The following is a 19,339-nucleotide window of genomic DNA, read 5'->3' as shown; positions in this document are numbered from 1 at the left end:
GCTCTGATACCCTCTGATTCGTTGTTTTTTTTTTTTTTTTTTTCCTCTTCCAGGACATTCGAAATCACAAATCAGTTTCAGAGCATAAAGATCCTCACTGTACTGAGCTGCGGACACCTTCAGAAGAGAAACAACTTGTCAAGCAGAGAAATTATGCTTTGAGCACGACATACAGCCCCGAAGGAAGATTATCTCCAGAAAAGTGCATCTCCATTACTCTGGGGATGGATGTTCTGCATTTATATCTCTGCCCTCCAATAAAATCTGTAGTCAAGATATATATTTTTTTCCATTTCTGGGCTTTTTGCTTCCTGTCTCCATATTAACATCATAGATTTTTTTTTTTTTTTCTGGGGGAAAAAAACTCGTTAGCAGTGATTTTGCTTAAGGAATATTGCGTTTTGCAGTGAGGATGTCGCATTGCTGTTTTCTCCAGCAACCTGCAGGTATAGGCTGCCCTAAGGAAGACTTAAAAACTAGTCAGGATAATAAAAAAGAGCTGTTTTCTGATAGATGTAGCTGCTCCCTATCCCTGAAGCTGGTGGAGCGTGAGCGGGGAACTGCTCAGCTGCTGTAAGCTGACACAGCTCCAACTGACTCCCAACTGACTCTAGATAGAAATCTGGCCCTAGAGTAAAGGCAGGATTCAACAAGCTTTTCTCACAGAATGGCTTTTTGCACTATTTTCTGGAGTATTTCCTACCAATACACATTGTGTCGCTTAGAACCACTCCATTCCACGCACTGGTAAAGGGGATTGTTGCATCTGCCTTCTCTTTATATGAACACCATGACAGTGAGTTGTCTTCTCATTGAAATTCCTAATTCTCCACTTCCTAAACCTTTTCAAACAGTTTTGTTCATAAACTTCCAGTTGGCTGTGAAAAGAGATGCTTTCCAGAGGCAGTGCTCGCATCCTCTTCCACAAAGCCACTCCCCCAGACAGGTAAAGCACGCAGAGATCCGATGCTCTTCCATGCAGATCAATGAGCAAAGCAACCCCCAGCCACCCTCACTGGAGGAGGATGCTGTAGGTCAAAAGCTAAATCACAGTTGGACTCAAAAGAACAAAAATGCTTGAATGTAAAGCGAACAAACAAACGAAACAGCCCTGATTCTGTCAGAGCTTATTAAAAGCAAAGGAAATATAAGCCATGAGATTATGGAAGCAAATGCATAGTTTCTGGTCTTTTTTTATATTTTTTTCTGAGGAAAGAAGATCCATACCCACCCCGTGCTCAGAGGACAACCATTTTTGGAAGCCAATAGCTCTTTTATGCTCCCAATTCCTGGTCTACACCAGCGTAAGTGAAAGGGGAGTCAGGCTCTTCACGGCTGCTGCCCGAGGTTGCTCCGAAGCGATGACCCGGAGGTGAAAGGCCCCTTCTCCTGTTACTAATCCCGTGAGCCACACAAGCCTCCTGAAAATGATTCTTCGGTTTTATTACCACCGAGGTCATTTATGAAATCATAAAACCCTGGGTAGGAGACCAAGCTGGCAGGCAGCAGCAATGCACAGTCACAGAGATCTCTGTCCCACGGTAGAAATGATAAAAGTTCTGCCCTTCTTCCACGCACCCTGAATAATTCAGTTGGTTAAATGTGAGAAGTTGTGATTAACTGAGCGGAGGAGGAAATAGATAAACAACTTACCAAAAGCTAGTTCTTTATTATTGCAACCAGAAATGACCAAAGACTGCATATTTTGTATGTCTGCGTATTACATGTGGAGTAAAACAAGAATCAGGTTTGAAACATTCAACAATTCAAAATAAAAAATAGCAAACCCAAGAACTTTCTTGAATAACACACGGACTGGTAATTACCAGGGACAGAATATAAATGAAGTGGCATTGAACAAAGAAGGTAACAGTGCACTTTTAATAAACCAATTTCATCCATATCTCCACCGATTTGCAATTTAACAGTTCTATCAGCAAAGCCTCATTTCCCTAACTAGACTGGTATGTTTAAAAACATGACTAATTCATTCTCATTAATATCAATTTGGATGCATTTAAAAAATAACCCTTGATATCTGTGCAACAGGTTAAAGGGCCATATGCTCAAACCTCAGACGTTTCTCACTGCACAGTCTGAGGTATAAATATCCCCAAATGAACCAATGAAGTCTAAATGCTCCCTATGGCATCAGAAACAATGGAATTTATTCTTATATTTTGTTTAGCTCTGAGACCCACTGTTCCACAATATCTAATACTGCTTTTGTTTTTTTTTTCTCTCTGTGATTTTTGCCTTCATTTAAAATACAGCTCATATTCATTCTGCTGGTCTTTCCAAGGGGACGCACAAAGCAGAGCAATGTGTCTCTTGGTCTTAATGGCAGCTGGCACGTCCTTCACCCCAACGCAAGCCTGGCCATTTTGGCAAATTCAATACCACTTGTTAAAAAAAAGAAGAAGAAAAAAAAAAAGCTGAGCTCCAGCTACAGATTAACACACTGGAGCTACCATTAAAAGTGCAGAGCCCCTGGCCTAAGCCCTCAATTCAGAAGGCATTTAAGCACATGTATAACTAAGTGTGGGAACAGTCTCCTTGAAGGCAATAGGATTACTCACTTCTTAAGAAGTTACCACATGTTTAAGTATCTGAATCAAGGCCTAATTATGGTGCTGGTTGACTTCTCGTGCGCGCACCACTGGGGCAGATCTCGCCAATCCCTTAAAGCCACAAGGACAAGCGTGTGTCACACAGGCTTTTAATAGCTGCTAGGTTTGTCTTCTGAGGCAAACAAAAATAAAAATCCTCATGCCCTAAAAAATAAAAAGGTACTTTATAAATATCAGGTATTTACACGTGTGAAACTCTTTTAATGGGAGGTGGTTTTACGCACCCGTGAAATGTACAAGCAATGAAACGGTACATTGACGAAGACTAAAAAACAAAACCAAAGTATAAAATATATTACAGGTCCACCAAAATAAATTCACACGGAAGAAAAAAATCGACACAATAGAAACTTTCCTTTTTAAAAAATAGAAGATATATCACAAAAGCTTGAACATGTTTATTTTATGTTAGTACTAAAAATCAAGGGAAAAAGCTTCTTATATTCTTGTCACAAAAATATTTACCAGCCACTTTTTATTTCCATGTTATGATTATCTGGCTCAGCAGGAGTAGAGGCTGAACTGCACCCAGACTAAAGAAATCATTCCAGAAGGTCTTCTAGGTTTACAATTACTGCAATTTACATTTTCGGCTCCTCTCAGCACCTTACCGCAAAGGTTTCAGAGGAATAAAAAACAAATCAAGAAAGAATAGGACAGCTATCTGTATTTACAACATTCGTCTTTGTTGCTGCCGAGCCACAGGAGCGGTACCATTAACTACTGAAGTCCTCACACCGCTCTGTGCAAAAAACGGCCCTCCGTAGGCGAAAGACAGCATCAGAATGTACCCAAATCCACCCCCCTGGGCTCGCACAGCCTGAGAAACGCAACAGCCCCCAAACGGACAACAGATCCTTGCCCCCAATTCACTCCAGAGTCAAACCCATAACACCCGATGACGGAGGGTGAGACGCGAGCACACCGCATCCCTCTGCGACGGAGTCAGGGCAGAAGCGCTGAAGCGACCGCACGACTTCAATCCACGGCCAAGTCTTCAGTGTGCTCTGTGCTTCCTTTTCTTGTGTTTTTTATCCTTCTTCTTGTTGGCACACTTGGAGCAGAACCATTGCATCTCTTCTGGGGGTGCAGCCGTAATTCCGACGCAAGGCCTGTGGAGGACAGGAAAATAACGTGCCGTCTTGATGTTACTGCTATTTCTTGCCCAAATCAATTAAACTTTTCAGTGAGAGATGGGATCTGGCCTTCTACACGTCCCCCCAATTACTCTAGCAACTATCATTACACTGACGAATATTATGATCTAGAAGAAATGCAAAAAAAAACTTGCTTTGAAACAAAAAAATGTATGGAAATGACTCTCCAATAAGAAATCACTTTAACAGAAAACATGACATAATATGCTAGAATTAAAATAATTTCAAATGCTTATTTAATACATCTGCAAAAAAAAAACCAAACCCTTATGATTTTACGTAGCTGTTAAAAAAATGCCTAAAAAGTGATTAATTCCCTTAAACCATTTATAAGAGCTGACATTTATATTACATTTATTATATTCATACAATGCTCCGTAACTTGAAATGTCTATCTGTATATACTGTGCTCACAATCCTGCACTTCTCACAAAATTACCAGAATCAGCAATATTTCCTGGTCGTTCCAAAAACAACCGTTATCACCAATCCCCATTAATTAAAGTAACGCTCCTTCACAGTTTAAAATCTGCTTTTTCAGATTCCAGAGAAACAGAGATAAAAGTATCTTCCAGATGATTAAATTGGACACAGCAAAACCATTCAAATACGCCCAGCCTCATGAACAACAACAACAACAAAAAAGGTTTTAATAATATAGCCACAATCTGCAAGGAAACGGCAGAACAGGATGGATGAGAACAACTTACCAGTGATACCAATCATCGCAGTCATCACAACCTATCATTGGACTGCCATCATCTGGCTTGTTACAGCCAGGACAGAACCAGATCTGGTTACCCCATTCATCTCGGATCTGATGCAAAGAAAAGGAAAGTTAGCTGGTTTTAAGGGCTAAGCAGGCAGTAAAATCAATCTTCAAAAAAAAAAAAAAAAAAAAAAGAAGAAAAAGAAAAAAGAAATAAAGCAGTTTGTTGTTTATCCAAGAAAGCTTTTCAATGCTCACTACCCTTACTTATGAATTCTCCTGTTGTATGTGTTCAGAATTATGTTTTAATTGATTTTTCCTATCCTGCACTGGACAGCAAAAGCATGCATTTTTCTGCATTGTCCTGTAAACCAGCAAAGCCAGTTATACCACCCGACCTATGCACAGTCATTCACATATAGCAGACAGGCTTAGTGACACAATTACTTCTCTGTCTATACTACCACGACCAGAAGACTTTTAAAATTCTACCCTGTTAATGGCTAGAACGGGCTACAGCAGGCTCTTGTGTGAGATAACAGTCTTATATGCATGTAACATATACAGTGCCATGTGTATATATTGCTTTATTACTTATTAGCCAAAGTCTTCAGCTCAACTAGCTGATAAGATCAGGATATAAAAAAAAGTTGTTACTGAGTAACTTTCCATTCCCCTTATGACATTTATGCCATGGTACCATTTACTAAAGGGTAAATGAAACAAGAGAGGCAGATCATTTACAGTATTAGATGGCTGCATACTGGATTTATCATATTCAGAATTTTATTAAAAAATGTTTACATTTATATCCTGCTAAAGCTGTATTTGTATTTTTAATTTTCAAATGCTTTAGTACTTTTTTGTTTTGTTTTGTTTTGCATACATGAAAAACGCCATAAAGTTCATTCAAAGGAGTGTAAAATAACAATATGAAGTACAAAATATCCATGGTATTACCCTGATTTCATCATTTCTTTATGGAGATTTGCACATTATAGCCGAATCTAAAAATATGAACCATTTTGTTCTCAGCTTTTGTGCATTAGTGCAGTTACACACATCTAAGACAATAACTTTTTCCTATCTGCAGAGCTTACAAACGTAGTATTAGAAAGCAGTAGATAAAAATCCCCAAATGCTCTTAGGGGAAAAAAAAAAAAAAAGCCAATACATGGTGGTCTGTACATCTTACACCACTGCCAGAAAAATCAATAGGAATATACCAAAGCTGCAACCAACACATCACTCTCGACTGACTCCTCTTAAAGCCCTGATTTTTTTGTGATCTAAAACTAGAAAATACAAAGCCCAGGAATATTAAGCAGGAAACAATCCCTTTCTGACAGCAACGTGCAGCAGGCAATGCCATATGACAAACTGAATTTTAAAGCTCATTGCATCGATCATTCCTATCTACACATCTGCTCTCCATTTGTGGATGCTGATGCTGGGCAGGTGCTGCCAGTGTTAGACACTGCTGCCTGATGTTGCTCCACCAGAATATGGACTTTTTAACTTTTCCAAACTTAATTTTCCAGGGGGATGCTTTTCTGCAGAATGCTAGCTTTCAGAAGATCACGGGTTGGAGAGGGACAGGGTGGTCTACATCCACTGCAACCTATCTGGATTTGTTAAACAAGAACTTGGGCTGCCGAATGAGATGTCAAAATATTGCCTAACTTCTTTTTCCTTAATGGGTCGTGGAAGAAGGGACAGTATGTGACTGCTGAATGCTATTTTAGTACAAACCATTTAGAGTTAATGATCAGAACGCATTTACTGAGATACTATCCTGCAGGGAAATCCCACATCATATATTTTAACTATAACATCGTCCTTCTGTCCTTCCCTCCGGAAGGGAGTTGTGTACCTCTGTCACACTGGCTCCAATCCTATCTCTAGAAGAGCTTTCCCATGTGACCTTGGGAAAGCTGTTTCATCATTCTGTGTTCTGATTTCCTTCCACAGAAGAAGCTATTATTATTCCTTTTTTTCCCCAACTTCTCTTTCAGTTTTTTAACTTAGAAACTTCTCACATCAGGAGTCTCTCTGTCTGCAAAGGTACTCGGATCCTAACACAATAAAGCCCTGGTTTCAACTGTAAAAGAAAAAAACAAATAACCCAAAGCCTACTGAATAGAATCCTCCAATTTCTCCCCAAGGCACTAAGAGTGTTACCACTGAAACACTTGCCTTAGGACAAGTTACAGGTTTTCCTTCCTTAAACACCCATCACCTCTAAATTATTTGCCTCCAGTGCTTACTGGGGAAAATTGGATCTACTACAGTATTTTGAAAATGTTTCTCTCCTAGAGAGAATTGCAAAGCTTCTGGACACTACTGTAATAAGTAAAGGTGGCATCGCACTTATGCATAAAGGAGGTGAGGATGCATATCTTTGGGACAAAGATATGCACAGCCTATGTGAGGTAGTCGAATACTGTAACCAACTCTGGAGTGAAATGTAGCAGCTGTTTAAATAGAGACCAGTAACATGATACAGCAGTTTAAGTCAAGCAGGGAAGAGCACCTTCTCCATTAGAAACAGCAGGGTAGATTTACACTAAGAATCATTATAAAAACAGGAAGGAGAAAAAAAAAAAAAAAAGAAAAAAGAAAAAATCATGCACACATTGCAATCGAAGTACAGAAAGCTCTGTAATAAAAGCAAGTTTCAGGTGTTTTAAATGGTGAAAGTTTTAAACTGGTACCCGCTGTAGATAAGCAAGGTGTCACCAACCAAGCTGGAACTTAGCCAGGGCAGGGAGGATTACAACACTGCTGCTATTGTTGGTGGTATCTGCTGCTCTTCGGTGATTAGAAATGGTAGGACTACCACCTTACACTGCATCTAGAGTAAAAATTTTCCATAGCAGAACAGTCCTAGCCCTTCCCAGAGGTGTGTCCATGCTCTTTTAGAGAACGTAGCCCCTTCATTGTGTTGGATGGGAGATCTAGGCAGTCTGATCTAGTGGGTGGTAACTCCATCCATGGAAGGGGGGTTGGAACTGAATGGGCTTTAAGGACCCTTCCAACCTAAGCCATTCTATGTGGGGTAATTAAGAAGTTTTAATGGTGCCAAAGAGAAATCACATTCAGAGCAAATGTCTACAAACTCAGATGCACAAATGAGCAGTTTCTGTATGTTGGAGAAAGCAGGATAGAGAACAGTGCACTCTGCACACTTCAAATGAGGGCTAAGTCAGATTCTTCTGCCTGACAGCAAAATCTATGGCGAGTTTGACATTTGAGGTTTCAATTTAGGGCTATGAAAGTATCTAAAAAAAAAACATCATGTCCAAAAATATATTGCTCCAGGTGAAAATTCCAAGTGGGATACAACTGGGCTTGTTGGAATTAATTTAAATGTTGAGCTGGGAAGACAGAAAAAAATTAGCCCAAGTAATAGTGTTTTAATCATTAACCCTTCCAAGCAAGTGTGTGGAAGCAAGGGCCAGAGCAGAGAGTAACATCACAAGTCCAGTGCCATCAGTTTGAAGTGATGAGTCACCTGAAGCTCAACAGTTCAGGAGATGAATGTCACTGGGACAACACATCACAGCACGTGCCACCTACCACGTAAGTACTGACGGTCTCAGTCACCACGCTCCTAACAGGTGCTTTGGAGCCTCCAGCTGCAGAGACGGCTGGGGATGCTGGTGGAAGTAGGGCAGGTGAGACTGTAGGCTGTGGAGGAGCGGGAGCTGGAGCTGGAGGAGGGGTGACGTGCACAGGAGCTGGTACAGGTGATGGCACAGGTGGAGGTGTCTTGGGTCGGCTCACAGGAGTAGCAGGTTTGGCCTCTGGGGCTGGCACCACTTTGCTGATGACTCTGTAGGACCAAAAATGGGGATCGTTAGGAGTTGATGAAGAAGAAGGCAATGGTTGATCACTGGGTAGATATAAAGAAAATATAGTACAGCTAATCCACATCACCTTTAAGTCAGCAAAGAGGCTGTTTCAACCAAACACAAGGAACGCTCTTATTGCCACATCCATCCACAGACCCTGACTACAGGACAGGATGAAGTACAGAGCTATTACAAAGTGAATGCCAGGACAGCCTGAACCACTCTATAGCCTGCTGTCATATAAATATTCTCTGTGGCTTTACTAAACCTTGTTTCGTTAAGTTTTATTACATTAGCTCAATTTGTGGGAAATATTAGAAAGGAAAGTTAATCAGCTGTGAACAGCACTGATTTTAATCTTCAAACTGCGAGACGATATCATCCTCTTAAGATTCTACATTAGGGGGTTCTGCAAATATTTGCTAGTTTGGTATTTCTTTCCTCAAATGTTTACGTAATCAGCAGTAGATCTAGTCAGGACAAATAAATGACGCACATTATACACTCTGCAGTTAAAATATTGCTACTTACTTGAGTAGCTGAAGTAGACAGGATGTAGCTCTAGTAAATACAAAGTATAGAATAATCTTGCTCAGGAAGGGGATACATGGAGGACCCAATATTTACTAACGAATGTTAGTATATAGCGTTATTGATGTGCATACATTTTAACAGACAAGGCCCTCACTATAAGACTCTGGACTAGAAACATAGCGAGAAGCAAAAGGACATTTTAGAAAACAAAACAGAAAAACCCCAAACAAAACACTGGATAGGACTATTTGTTTTTACCACATTTTGGTAAATCATTTAACTTATTTACATTTGAATGGTAACTGTGGGAGTACAATTAATTTGTGTAGGGACTGGAGGAAGAAGGAAAATTAAAGAAAGGTTAAACATTCCAGAGAGGAGGACATCTAAGAAAGAAAAGAAAAGAAAAGAAAAGAAAAGAAAAGAAAAAAAAAAAAAAAAAAAAAAGGAAGAGGAAAACCATGATGAAAATCAAGTTGGAACCACTCCTGAAAACCAGGGGAGAAAAGCCAACTCCACCATCAGTGGGAATTTTACAGGCAATTTCAGAATGTATTGCCTCTCTCTCATGATATTCAAAAGGCAGTATCGATAGGATCAGAGACATTCAAGTCAATAATCCAACTCACCAACTGAGAAAAAAGTTGGAACTACTCAATATTCAAAGCTTGGCTGAGATAATAGTGTTTTCTCCCCAGATATGCTACTTGCACTACTAAATCAGAAAAGTGGAAGGTTTTAGGAAAGAGAAAACAGAGCAATGGGTTTGGGATTCTTGATTAGTCTGACAACTCTGTCAACACACCAACATTCTGAGACCTCATGTAAGTGACTATTAGAAGAAAAACAAAATTAAGCAAGTTTAGAAACTTTGGCTCACTGGGACTCTGATGCATAAAATCACTGAATAACCGAAATTGGAAGGCAGTCCACACATATCATTGAGTACAACTTCTGACTCCACACAGGATCATCCAAAATTCAAACCCTGCGTCTGAGAGCATTGTCCAAATGCTCCTTGAACTCTGGCAGATTGGTGCCATGACCATTGCCCAGGGCAGCCTGTTCCATCCCCACTGCCCTCTGGTACAGAACCTTTCCCTAACAGCACTCTGAGCTGCCAGGGCACACTGCTGACTCATACCCCAGCTCTTTGGTGCCTTCTCTCGTTCACTGCTCCCAAAGCTGAGCATCTAAGACCTTGAGGGTGGGCAATGCTCCCATGGCTTGCAAAGTCCATTTGTGACTTGCGAACCACCTCTTAAAAAAAAAAAATCTTGGCATTAATAAGGGAGGGGAGAGATGAAGAACAAAATATTTGGCCTAGTCGAAGCCGTTTGTATAGATTCAAACATTATTATTCCTTCTTCCGCCCCATTTCTACCCTGCTCCAAGTAAACAAAGTCCTGCTATGAGTTCTTTGGGGAGTCAACCCTTCCCTAGTCTGGACTAGGAAATATATTAGCTAAAAGAATTTTAAACACAACTTTACACACAATGTAAACAGTTTAAGAGAAGAATTAGCTAATACAATTTGAAAAAGGGTGACCATGCCCAACTTAAGTATTAAATTAAATTATAGAGTTTCCCGGTCTGTTAAAGCCAGGTTCTCCTTCTGAACAGGGTCTTCGAAAGCCACTCTGATAATGACTGCAGAAACTGTAGGGAACATCACAAATGAAATCTTCAAAAACTACAAATATTCATTAGAGGGTGACACATACTCATTGATTGGCTGGCTTGCTTGAAGCGTGCAATTAAGACATGTTCAGTATATAGGGCAGCCTGTTTATCTTGATTTTTAGAACTCAGTTATCAAAACGGGAGATCGGCATTTTGGAGCACGCTTGGCCCTACCACTCCCTTGGGCTAATAAAGTTCTGAGACTTAAGACTCCAGAGTGGAGAAATGAATGGCTTTGTGCTACACCATTAGAGGTGATGGGGTAATCTCAGAGAGGGTGGTTGGGCCTGTCCTCCTTCCTGAAAAAGGGGCTTGCACACACAGCAACAGAGAGGTGGGAAGAAATCAAAGGGAAATAGCAGTCCCACGACTAATAATTAATGTTACTTCAGACTCGGAGAGAAACCTGATATCAAAACAGTATGTAAATGATGGCAAGATTTATGAGATCTATTTTACAGACAAGAACAGTGAGGCACAGAGCACGCTGCAGGTAGGCGGCACTCACTACAGAAAAGCTTCAGTGCTACTGCTACTGAAGTCCATGCTAGGATTTAAACTGCACATCTGGACATCACCATACCTATATTGTTACATTCCTTCCCAAATGTGCTTTTCCAAATCGTTACATTCCTTTCAAATGTGCTTCCAAAATCAAAGCTTTTGTGTTACAGGTCTGCAAGTATAATATTAAGTAAGATGAAAATATCTCTCCTCATCGTTCAAGGTCCAAAAACTCTAAAATCAAGGCTGGATTCATAATTTTTCATGGTAATCAAACACAAATGAACACCAATCACCATCTACACACTGGAGTCCCAAGATCAGAATTACACTTCTCTGCACACTGCTTGCCTGGCAGTGTATCACACATGCATATTCTGCACTGAAAGATAAAAATCAAAGCTGTTTTTGAATCAAAATAGTTCCTCTAGAATGAAGAGGTGTGAGAAAACCGTTGGCATAGATGTGGTAACAAGAGCCTTCATAAATCATAACTAAAGGCTACCACTCCCTTAAAAAAAAAAGAAAAAAAAGCATTAATGTAAATACTGTGTATCTAGTTGTGTCCAACCTAAATTCTCATTGGATTTCTCCTTAAATGCTAACAGGACTGTATTTCTTACAGAACCTCAGTGTATTTATAATTGAACACATGTGTTGATAACAAGTTTCAAGTAAACCTCTTAACAATGGCAGAGTTAATGAAATCCCATTTTCGTCATTACTCCAGGGCAATCACTCTGTTCACATAAGACAGACCCAAACCCAAATGGTAAGAAAACTGCGTTGGCTCACGAGATCTCTACTGAGATCTTTAGTGTCATGACAGGTCAGTCAGCTTATAATCGCTTCTAACTGGCATGAGCTGTAACATGCTACATCTGGAGCAAAATGAGGCTCCAAGGTGTGAAATAGTTTCCTATCTTTGGAAGTAATTTATTTGATTTCATGTTGACCCTTACGGCTGAAAGCCCCATTGACTCCTTCACATAAACAGAGGGAAAAGACATGTGCATCGAAAGGAAATGGCTTTTCAAAAATAGGATATGAGCCACAGAGCTGAATGATTGCTATGGGTGATAGGCTCCAAAAAATATGCTATATCAGTACTGAGAAAGGTATGGTTCAGAATCGCACAGGCTCTGCCTAGAAGAGGAACAACGTTTCTAAAGCTCTAACTGTCTTCTAAAACCAAGGTTCATTTTAAAGCAAGGAGCAGGAGCTCAAGCTCATTTGTATGCAGGAAAACATCACCAATAACTATATCAATGTAATTATAACTAGCACAACTGCCACTCACATTATTACGGGTGATATTTTTATCTATTAGTGCTGATATTCCCTTATTGATACAAGTTCTTCAATGCTAGAAAGTGAGGTGACGTAACTACTTTGATTACTAAGAAATCTCACACTTGTAACTGAGATAGTTCCACTAGAAAAAAAAAATGAAATACTCTAAGACCTATGGGTAAAAGTGTCAAAAACACCTAGGGGAATTAGGAACATTTCCATATGGTTTAGATTCCTCACAGATTAGAGGTGATTTTGAAAATTTTATTCCAACCCTGGAGGAGAATTGGTGTAATTTAAGCTCTGTAATGTAAGCTAATTCCCATATTACTTTTAGAAAGGGAAATTTAGTTTTTATCTCTCTTATGCCCTGCTGAATATTTTATTCTGTGCAAACAAGTCGTATTGGCAAATAGGAGCTCCACAAATATGTGCTATGACCAGCTCGCGTGCTTGCAGTGCCAAAATGCATCAAACCTCCAGCCAAGCCCCTAGCAATTTTGCAAGTGAAAAGACTTCAATATGTAACCTTGAAATACTAATAAAAACGTATTTTCATGTGATTAATTGCTTGCAATGTTACATTCTTCTCTATCAAAGAGAACACGTATTTCAAAATACCATCCATTTCTGTGGATGTCATCTGGCCTAATGTAGGTGGCAGAAGGTCTGCAAGTGTACAGAGCTTTGATGGTGCCTGTGGAGCTCAACAGCTCATTCTTCATTTCAACACTATGGCAAAACCCTACAAACACCTCTTCCTGGACAAATGAATCTAGCAGTTTCAAAGGCAGTGTGTCACCTAATCCCATTCACAAGTTTACTGAGCCTCATCTTAAAACCAGTTAATCTTTTTGTCCCCACTATTACCCTGTTTCAGAATCTCCCTGCTCTGGTGGCACAGAAACCTCTTCTAATTTCCAGCTTCCATTCATAGCCAATTAATTCCCATTTGTTTTTGTGCCAGCATTATTCTTTTCTTAAATAGCTTTCTCCCTCCAAAATGTTTATTTGCCTGATGTACTTGTAGCCAGCAATCATATCCCCTCTTCACATGCTAGACAAAACACACAAAGTTGTTCTCCTCTCCTATCATAACATAGGAGCCCCATGCTCACCCTAACAGTGCTCCCCTTTACATGTGCTCTCTACAATTCACCGTTCCTGAACACAAGCAGCGTTCAAGATCTGAATATAACATTTTAGATGAATTATCAACGGCTCTTGTGTGACGGCTGACACACTTCCACTATCTCAGCTAAAATTACCACTTGCAATGCATCTTATGGTCACGCTTGCATCACATTGGTAACTGCCACTGTACAGTCAACTAATGATCCCTCACCCACTTAATTCGCCTACTATAGTGATATACCTACTGACCAGCTCTTTACTTCTGGCTGAAATTTCTTTTGTTACTCCTCAAATACAACACCTAAACTGCATTTCTCCTTTTATTGAATTAAAAAGGATTTTTTCCCTTCCCAGTTCTTTCTGGACAACCATCAGGTCCTCAGTTGTACTGATGTGGTCCTTCAACCTTACTGACAAAAAATGACATCAATGTTCTGCCTCCTACTGTGACCAGTTTTTTTAATGAAATTATTAAATCATATCAGTGCCAAAACATATCCTTGAGCATGTTCACCAGTAACCTTTCCTCTGCTTATATGAGCTCTCCTTCAGCTCTCAGTTGCTAGCTTTCTTCGAGCTAGTTTTTTTCTACTGAGCAGTTCCTCTGCTAATCCACATCTGTCAGCTTCACTATGAGAGTATTAAACATCTTCCTAAAATCCAAGGAGCTTGGATTTGCCATCTTTTATTCATAGAAGACAGCACCCCATCTCCTGAAGGTAGGACAGCTGTCAATTTTATTCCAGCCACACACATAAGAGAGTCCCAACTTTTCTCCTCTGCAGTGGAGACTTTCCCTTGGAGGGGATGTGATTTGTGAAGCACTCAGCAACTACTTCCTCATGTACTACACAACTGGGAGGTGGAGGTGGTCACTCTAGATCCTGAGATGCATGGCAAAAAAGTCAGTCCTTACCAGTGCCAAAGGGACCATGCTAAGCCAGAAAATCAGTTGTTTTATCAAAGATTAATATCAAGTTGGCTTAGCACAGTTTACTTTCATTTTGTGCTTTATTCCATTTATGTCCAAGCTTTTAAATAACTTTTCCTTCAAAACTTGTAATTAATTGTATTGCTTCAACAGGTATCTAGAACACTTTCCCTTTCTTCTCTTCTTCTGCATTTCTATTTTCTCTTTTACATTACTTATTAAAACAGATTTAACCAACAATACTTTTTAAAATAAAACTAAATGTATTCAAAAATTGTTTGTCCCCTAGTCTGTAAATTCACAAGCCAGCTATTTTGTGACTTAGAAGGAAGATTATTCCCCCTTTTTTTGACATCAGTGTGCAAATATCCCTATATTTCACTTCTTCACTTCACTTCTATTGAAGTTAACTTTCACCACTGTCAATCTACTGACACTATTCATGTTGTCCTTATCCTCAGTATAGGGGAGAATGAACATAGGATTGAAGATGCTGGAACAGGCTCCCCAGAGCAATGGGCATGGCCCCAAGCTGCCGGCGTTGAAGGAGTGTTTGGACAACGCTCTCAGACACAGGGTTTGAATCATGGGTGGTCCTGCGTGGAGCCAGGAGTTGGACTTGATGAACTTTGTGGGTCCCTTCCAACTTGGGATATTCTGTGACTCTGTTCTTGGCTCATACTTGCATTATCCTTCACCTCCTCCCTGTCTTCACTCCCATGGTTTTCCCTTCTTTTCCTATTTGCTCAGTAACCCTTGCAACATTTAATTCAGCTTGACTTACGGCAAGCCTGAATTCACCCCCACATTCTTTTGCTTTGAAGATGTAACTTCTTTGTTAACAGTCCTTTTCTCCTAGAAGTTAAGATGCTTATACCCAAAACACATTTTGAAGGAGTTACTGATAAATGTATTCATTTCCTGCAAGCCTTCCCTTTCCATAGGCAGACATTACCACTTCTGAATCCATTAGGTCTTCAGTCCAGCTGACTTTATCTCTTTTGGTTTATGGACATTTGCACTCTTGAAATTGAATTACAGGTTTTCTACTGTTTATTTTTCCATTACTTTAAGTGAAACAGAGTTCTGTCCTTGGCCTCCATCCTCTATATCTGTTGCACCAGGCTATCTCTCCCCAAAACCACAAATACCTTTCTGCAAATGACTCCCACATCTCCCTCCTATTCTTCTCACCATCCTGATTTACAGCTCCAGATGGTTCATCATCAGTCTGACAAAACAAAATGGAGCTGGTAGCGTGGTGTCTTGGTTATCTCTCATCTTCTCTCTCTTATCATAACAAGCTGCTCAGATCTTTGACGGAAAACCACCAAGCATCATCCCCTTGTGCCGAGTTCTCAACAGCAAAACCAGAAATTGGTAAAACATGCTCATTCCAGAGAGCTCTTTGCAAACTTTCTCTGATGTTTTCACTCCAAACTGCCCTTTCTTGTCATTTATTCTGGGAAATGTTATGGAATGTATGATCTAGAGACAGCTTATAAATTACTTGTACATCCACCCTCTTCAACGGGAACCAGGGTAGAATACGAAATTATATTAACTACTAGGAAGCTGTGCCATCAATGGGTGCAGAAACCTCTACAATGGTAATTTATAACTTATTACCTTGCAGGCTCTGTACAGCTACAACTCAGCTGCTCAGAGAACAACTCTACTAAATTCAAGTAGGAGCATCTTCTTCTCTTGCATCTATGGAAGATAGTTTCTCCGTGGACCTCCTGTCCACATCCAGCTCTCAGGAACTAAAATACATATTCTTTAGCCTATATAGTCTGCTCAGTTTTGTGTGAAAACTTCAATATAAAAAAGCAACTCTAATAAAGACAATAACAAAACAGCATTTGGCTCCTGCAGTCACCTTCTATCCAGGCAAAGCCTATTTTTTAAACAAATGCCCATCTGCCTTTCCATTCATTCACACACATTTGATCAGTTTCTGCTGTGCTTTCTAAGGGCACGTCCATTTACACAAGCAATTCGCTTATGGTCTAAACTTGCCTGAAACATCTTTTTCTTTAACTGAAGTATACAGTATACAGTTTTTATTCTTGAGCAATAAGGAGAAAAAGCAAAGAAACTCCGAGTAAGTTGTTTTGCTTACTAATGACTCAAGGATGTACTTATGGAGTCACCACCTGACACGGCCAGCAGCAAAATGAAAATAATTTATTTGTCGCAGCCTACCACCTACCATAAGCTGAATGAATAATTAGTCAAGGGTGGCTTCTGTAATCAGGAAAAAAAAAAAAAAAAAGAAAAAGCTAAAGACTAAATCTGATGTTGGAAATAACTCGGACTCAAAGAAGAAAAAAAAACAAAACTATTCTAGATCAACTTTTGACATTTAAACTGATTATTTGTTTCTTTTGGTAAAATATATTCTTCACTTTTTTTTCTTTTAAAAGTTGCAATCTTGCAGCAAGGGAGGGGCTGAGGAACCTCCACTGCAGTGAACAGGACTTTTGGATGGATACAAGACCACACATAGGGATTTCACTGCAGGATCAGGGCCAATATGTTACATTCAAACAGAATGATCAGAAAAGGGGTATGAATCATACCCAGAAGAATATCTCCATTAAAATGCATATCCATCCAGAATTTAAAAAGGCATTGAAAAATCAGTCCTCCAGCTCTCATAATTTAACAATTATAGAACAGAAAAATGCGTGTCTGTATACACGCACACAAACACACACGTACAAAGATTTATGAGAGCTGCAAAGATCACTGGAATTCCTAAGAACATCTCTCGGAGAGGAGCGAGATCATTTGTCATCACTCTGACTGCTCACTTAGGTGGTCTATTGATCATATCAAAATGATTTAACCATTACACTCTCTGTTCCACCTTACAGCAAAAGCTGGATTAGCACCCAGAGCGTTAGTTCTGTTAACACAGTTAACTCAGTCTTTCACTGCTTAGTGCTAAATTGTAAAATAATTGGAATACCCATTAGCACTGCAATAAACAAGAGACTTTCGCTGCCTGGACTCTATTGTTAAGTTTTCCCAAACAGTGGTTTGCCCTTCTACATTTTTCTCCCTGAAGTATCACTTCTTCCCTCCTGTTTAATTCTGCAGTAAGTTCTCCTTCAGAGCTTTCTGTTGAATAAGCAGCGTCTTGCAGGGTAACCAACACCGCCCACAGCTGTGTCCCACAATAGCCCCATGCTGCTTGCATTACATCTTTTGGAGGATTTGGTCACGGTGCCTTAATTGCTACAAACACTGCTCTTATTCATAAAAACGTGCAGAAGGAGGGGCTTCCAGCAGGATTTCTTTACCTGTTTCCCCACCACAAAACAGTGAAATAAATGGAATGGGTCATGAGCTACTTGGATGGTAATGCAAACCTACGGCTTGACAAGTCAATAAAAAGCCAATCCTTTTCTCTCTAGCCACACATAGGGAGCCAAAGCTAGAGGCAAACAATTTGGATATGTCTACAAAGGGAGTTTAATGAACCCCATTATTCAGCTATTGTGGGCAAACACTATATAGACAGTAATCTAAATTATCAGCATCTGAATGGCTTTCTGCTAAATAGCACCTGAAGTTCAAAAGTTTTTTTCATAAGGTCTTGTTTATCCAAAAGAGAATGCCTTATTAAAAATGGAAGCTCATGAATATCCACCAAGGATGATACTGTAAAAATCAGATGCATTCTTAAAAACTACATGTGGCAGAATTCTGGTTTAATTGAAGCTAAGAGCAAAGTCATATCTTAGATATCTAGCTTTTTTCACACCTCCCACAGTGTTTTGAGTACTCCCCCAAAAATGCATATGCATGTTCCTGCAGCAACTACAGATCCCCAGTGAACTCTGGGGAATACCAACACAGTCCTTGTCTAATTTCTTGTCTTTAACCAGCTCAATAAAAGGTGTATCCATGGAACTGCTAATATCTTTTCTCTCCTCCTTTGGTCCAACTTACCTTTTTAAAGTCTGATTTTGTACGTGTATGTGTGAGACGTTCCCCCAAAAATTTAATCTCTAGAGAACTTGCAGCTCAATTACAATCCTGTGCATGGCAAGGATGTTGGAACTGGATGACTGCTAAGGTCCCTTCAAACCCAAGCCATTCTGTGATTCAATTCTTTTCTAAGTTAAACTTGCTGCAGATAGGAGAACCACATTTCAGGCAAGTGTTTTAGGATAATGTTACCCTATAACAAAGTTGGTGTGCTCTGCTGCAGGTGAGCTGGTTAAGATTTACACAATTTCAAAAAGAATGAATAAAGAACTGTTTTACTGGAATTTTGCTGCCCAACCACACCTGTACTTAAAATAATCAGTTCTTGAGCAAGTAGTGATGATGGCCCAAGCCACCAATATATGAAAAATAAGCACCTCCAGCTGTCCAGCTGTGTTTCAAATAGGGTTATAGCATCAGCATCATGCCATTTTCTCAAGCTGTATTTCCCTTCAGGCTCCTACTTTGTCAGACACGTATCATTTTGCCAACTTATAAAAACATGCATTATTTTTGCACCTTATTGTGCTGGTGAAGTCCTCAGATGGATCAGTCACAGAGACTCAGTGTAACAAAACACAAAAGGACAGGCTTCCCTCTTAGTTCCCAAAAAATACTTCTGGGTCACCACTATCATGCAAAGAGATCATATCCCACGCTTACAAAAACATTTGGTCTATATTGCCACTTGGCTTTCAGATATTCTACAAAGGATGTCAGCTGGTTACGTTACTGGCACTGCTGTCATGGGAATATCATGCCATTGAGTGAGCCTCCAAAAGAGCCTAAGTTAGGCCTTGGACTGATAATGTCCTAGCAAATGATAAAAGCCTTCAGTGGAGTCAATTAAATATATGGATAAAAAGCTTCTCTCTCTTAATCCCTTTAGGATTTTATTTTCAAGTCCA

General features: G+C 39.8%; 1 protein-coding gene across 1 annotated transcript in view; it reads right to left on the bottom strand.

Annotated features, from left to right (window-relative positions):
• Positions 1–1,649: 1,649 nt before the first annotated feature.
• TAF3 (TATA-box binding protein associated factor 3) overlaps positions 1,650–19,339 on the bottom strand; it is a 112,910-nt gene continuing 95,220 nt past the window's right edge. Inside the window, exons 5-7 of the mRNA XM_010714491.2 lie at positions 8,076–8,331; positions 4,498–4,604; positions 1,650–3,742 (exon numbers count right to left, since the gene is read on the bottom strand). Coding sequence (XP_010712793.2) covers positions 3,628–3,742; positions 4,498–4,604; positions 8,076–8,331 — 478 coding nt within the window. The 3' untranslated portion in view covers positions 1,650–3,627. The remainder of the gene's footprint in view (positions 3,743–4,497; positions 4,605–8,075; positions 8,332–19,339) is intronic.

Source organism: Meleagris gallopavo, chromosome 1 (genome assembly GCF_905368555.1).
Source record: "Meleagris gallopavo chromosome 1, MGAL_WU_HG_1.1, whole genome shotgun sequence".
Classification (NCBI taxonomy): domain Eukaryota; kingdom Metazoa; phylum Chordata; class Aves; order Galliformes; family Phasianidae; genus Meleagris; species Meleagris gallopavo.
The sequence above is the reverse complement of the archived record's forward strand: the minus strand, read 5'-3'. Positions and strand labels throughout refer to the sequence as shown.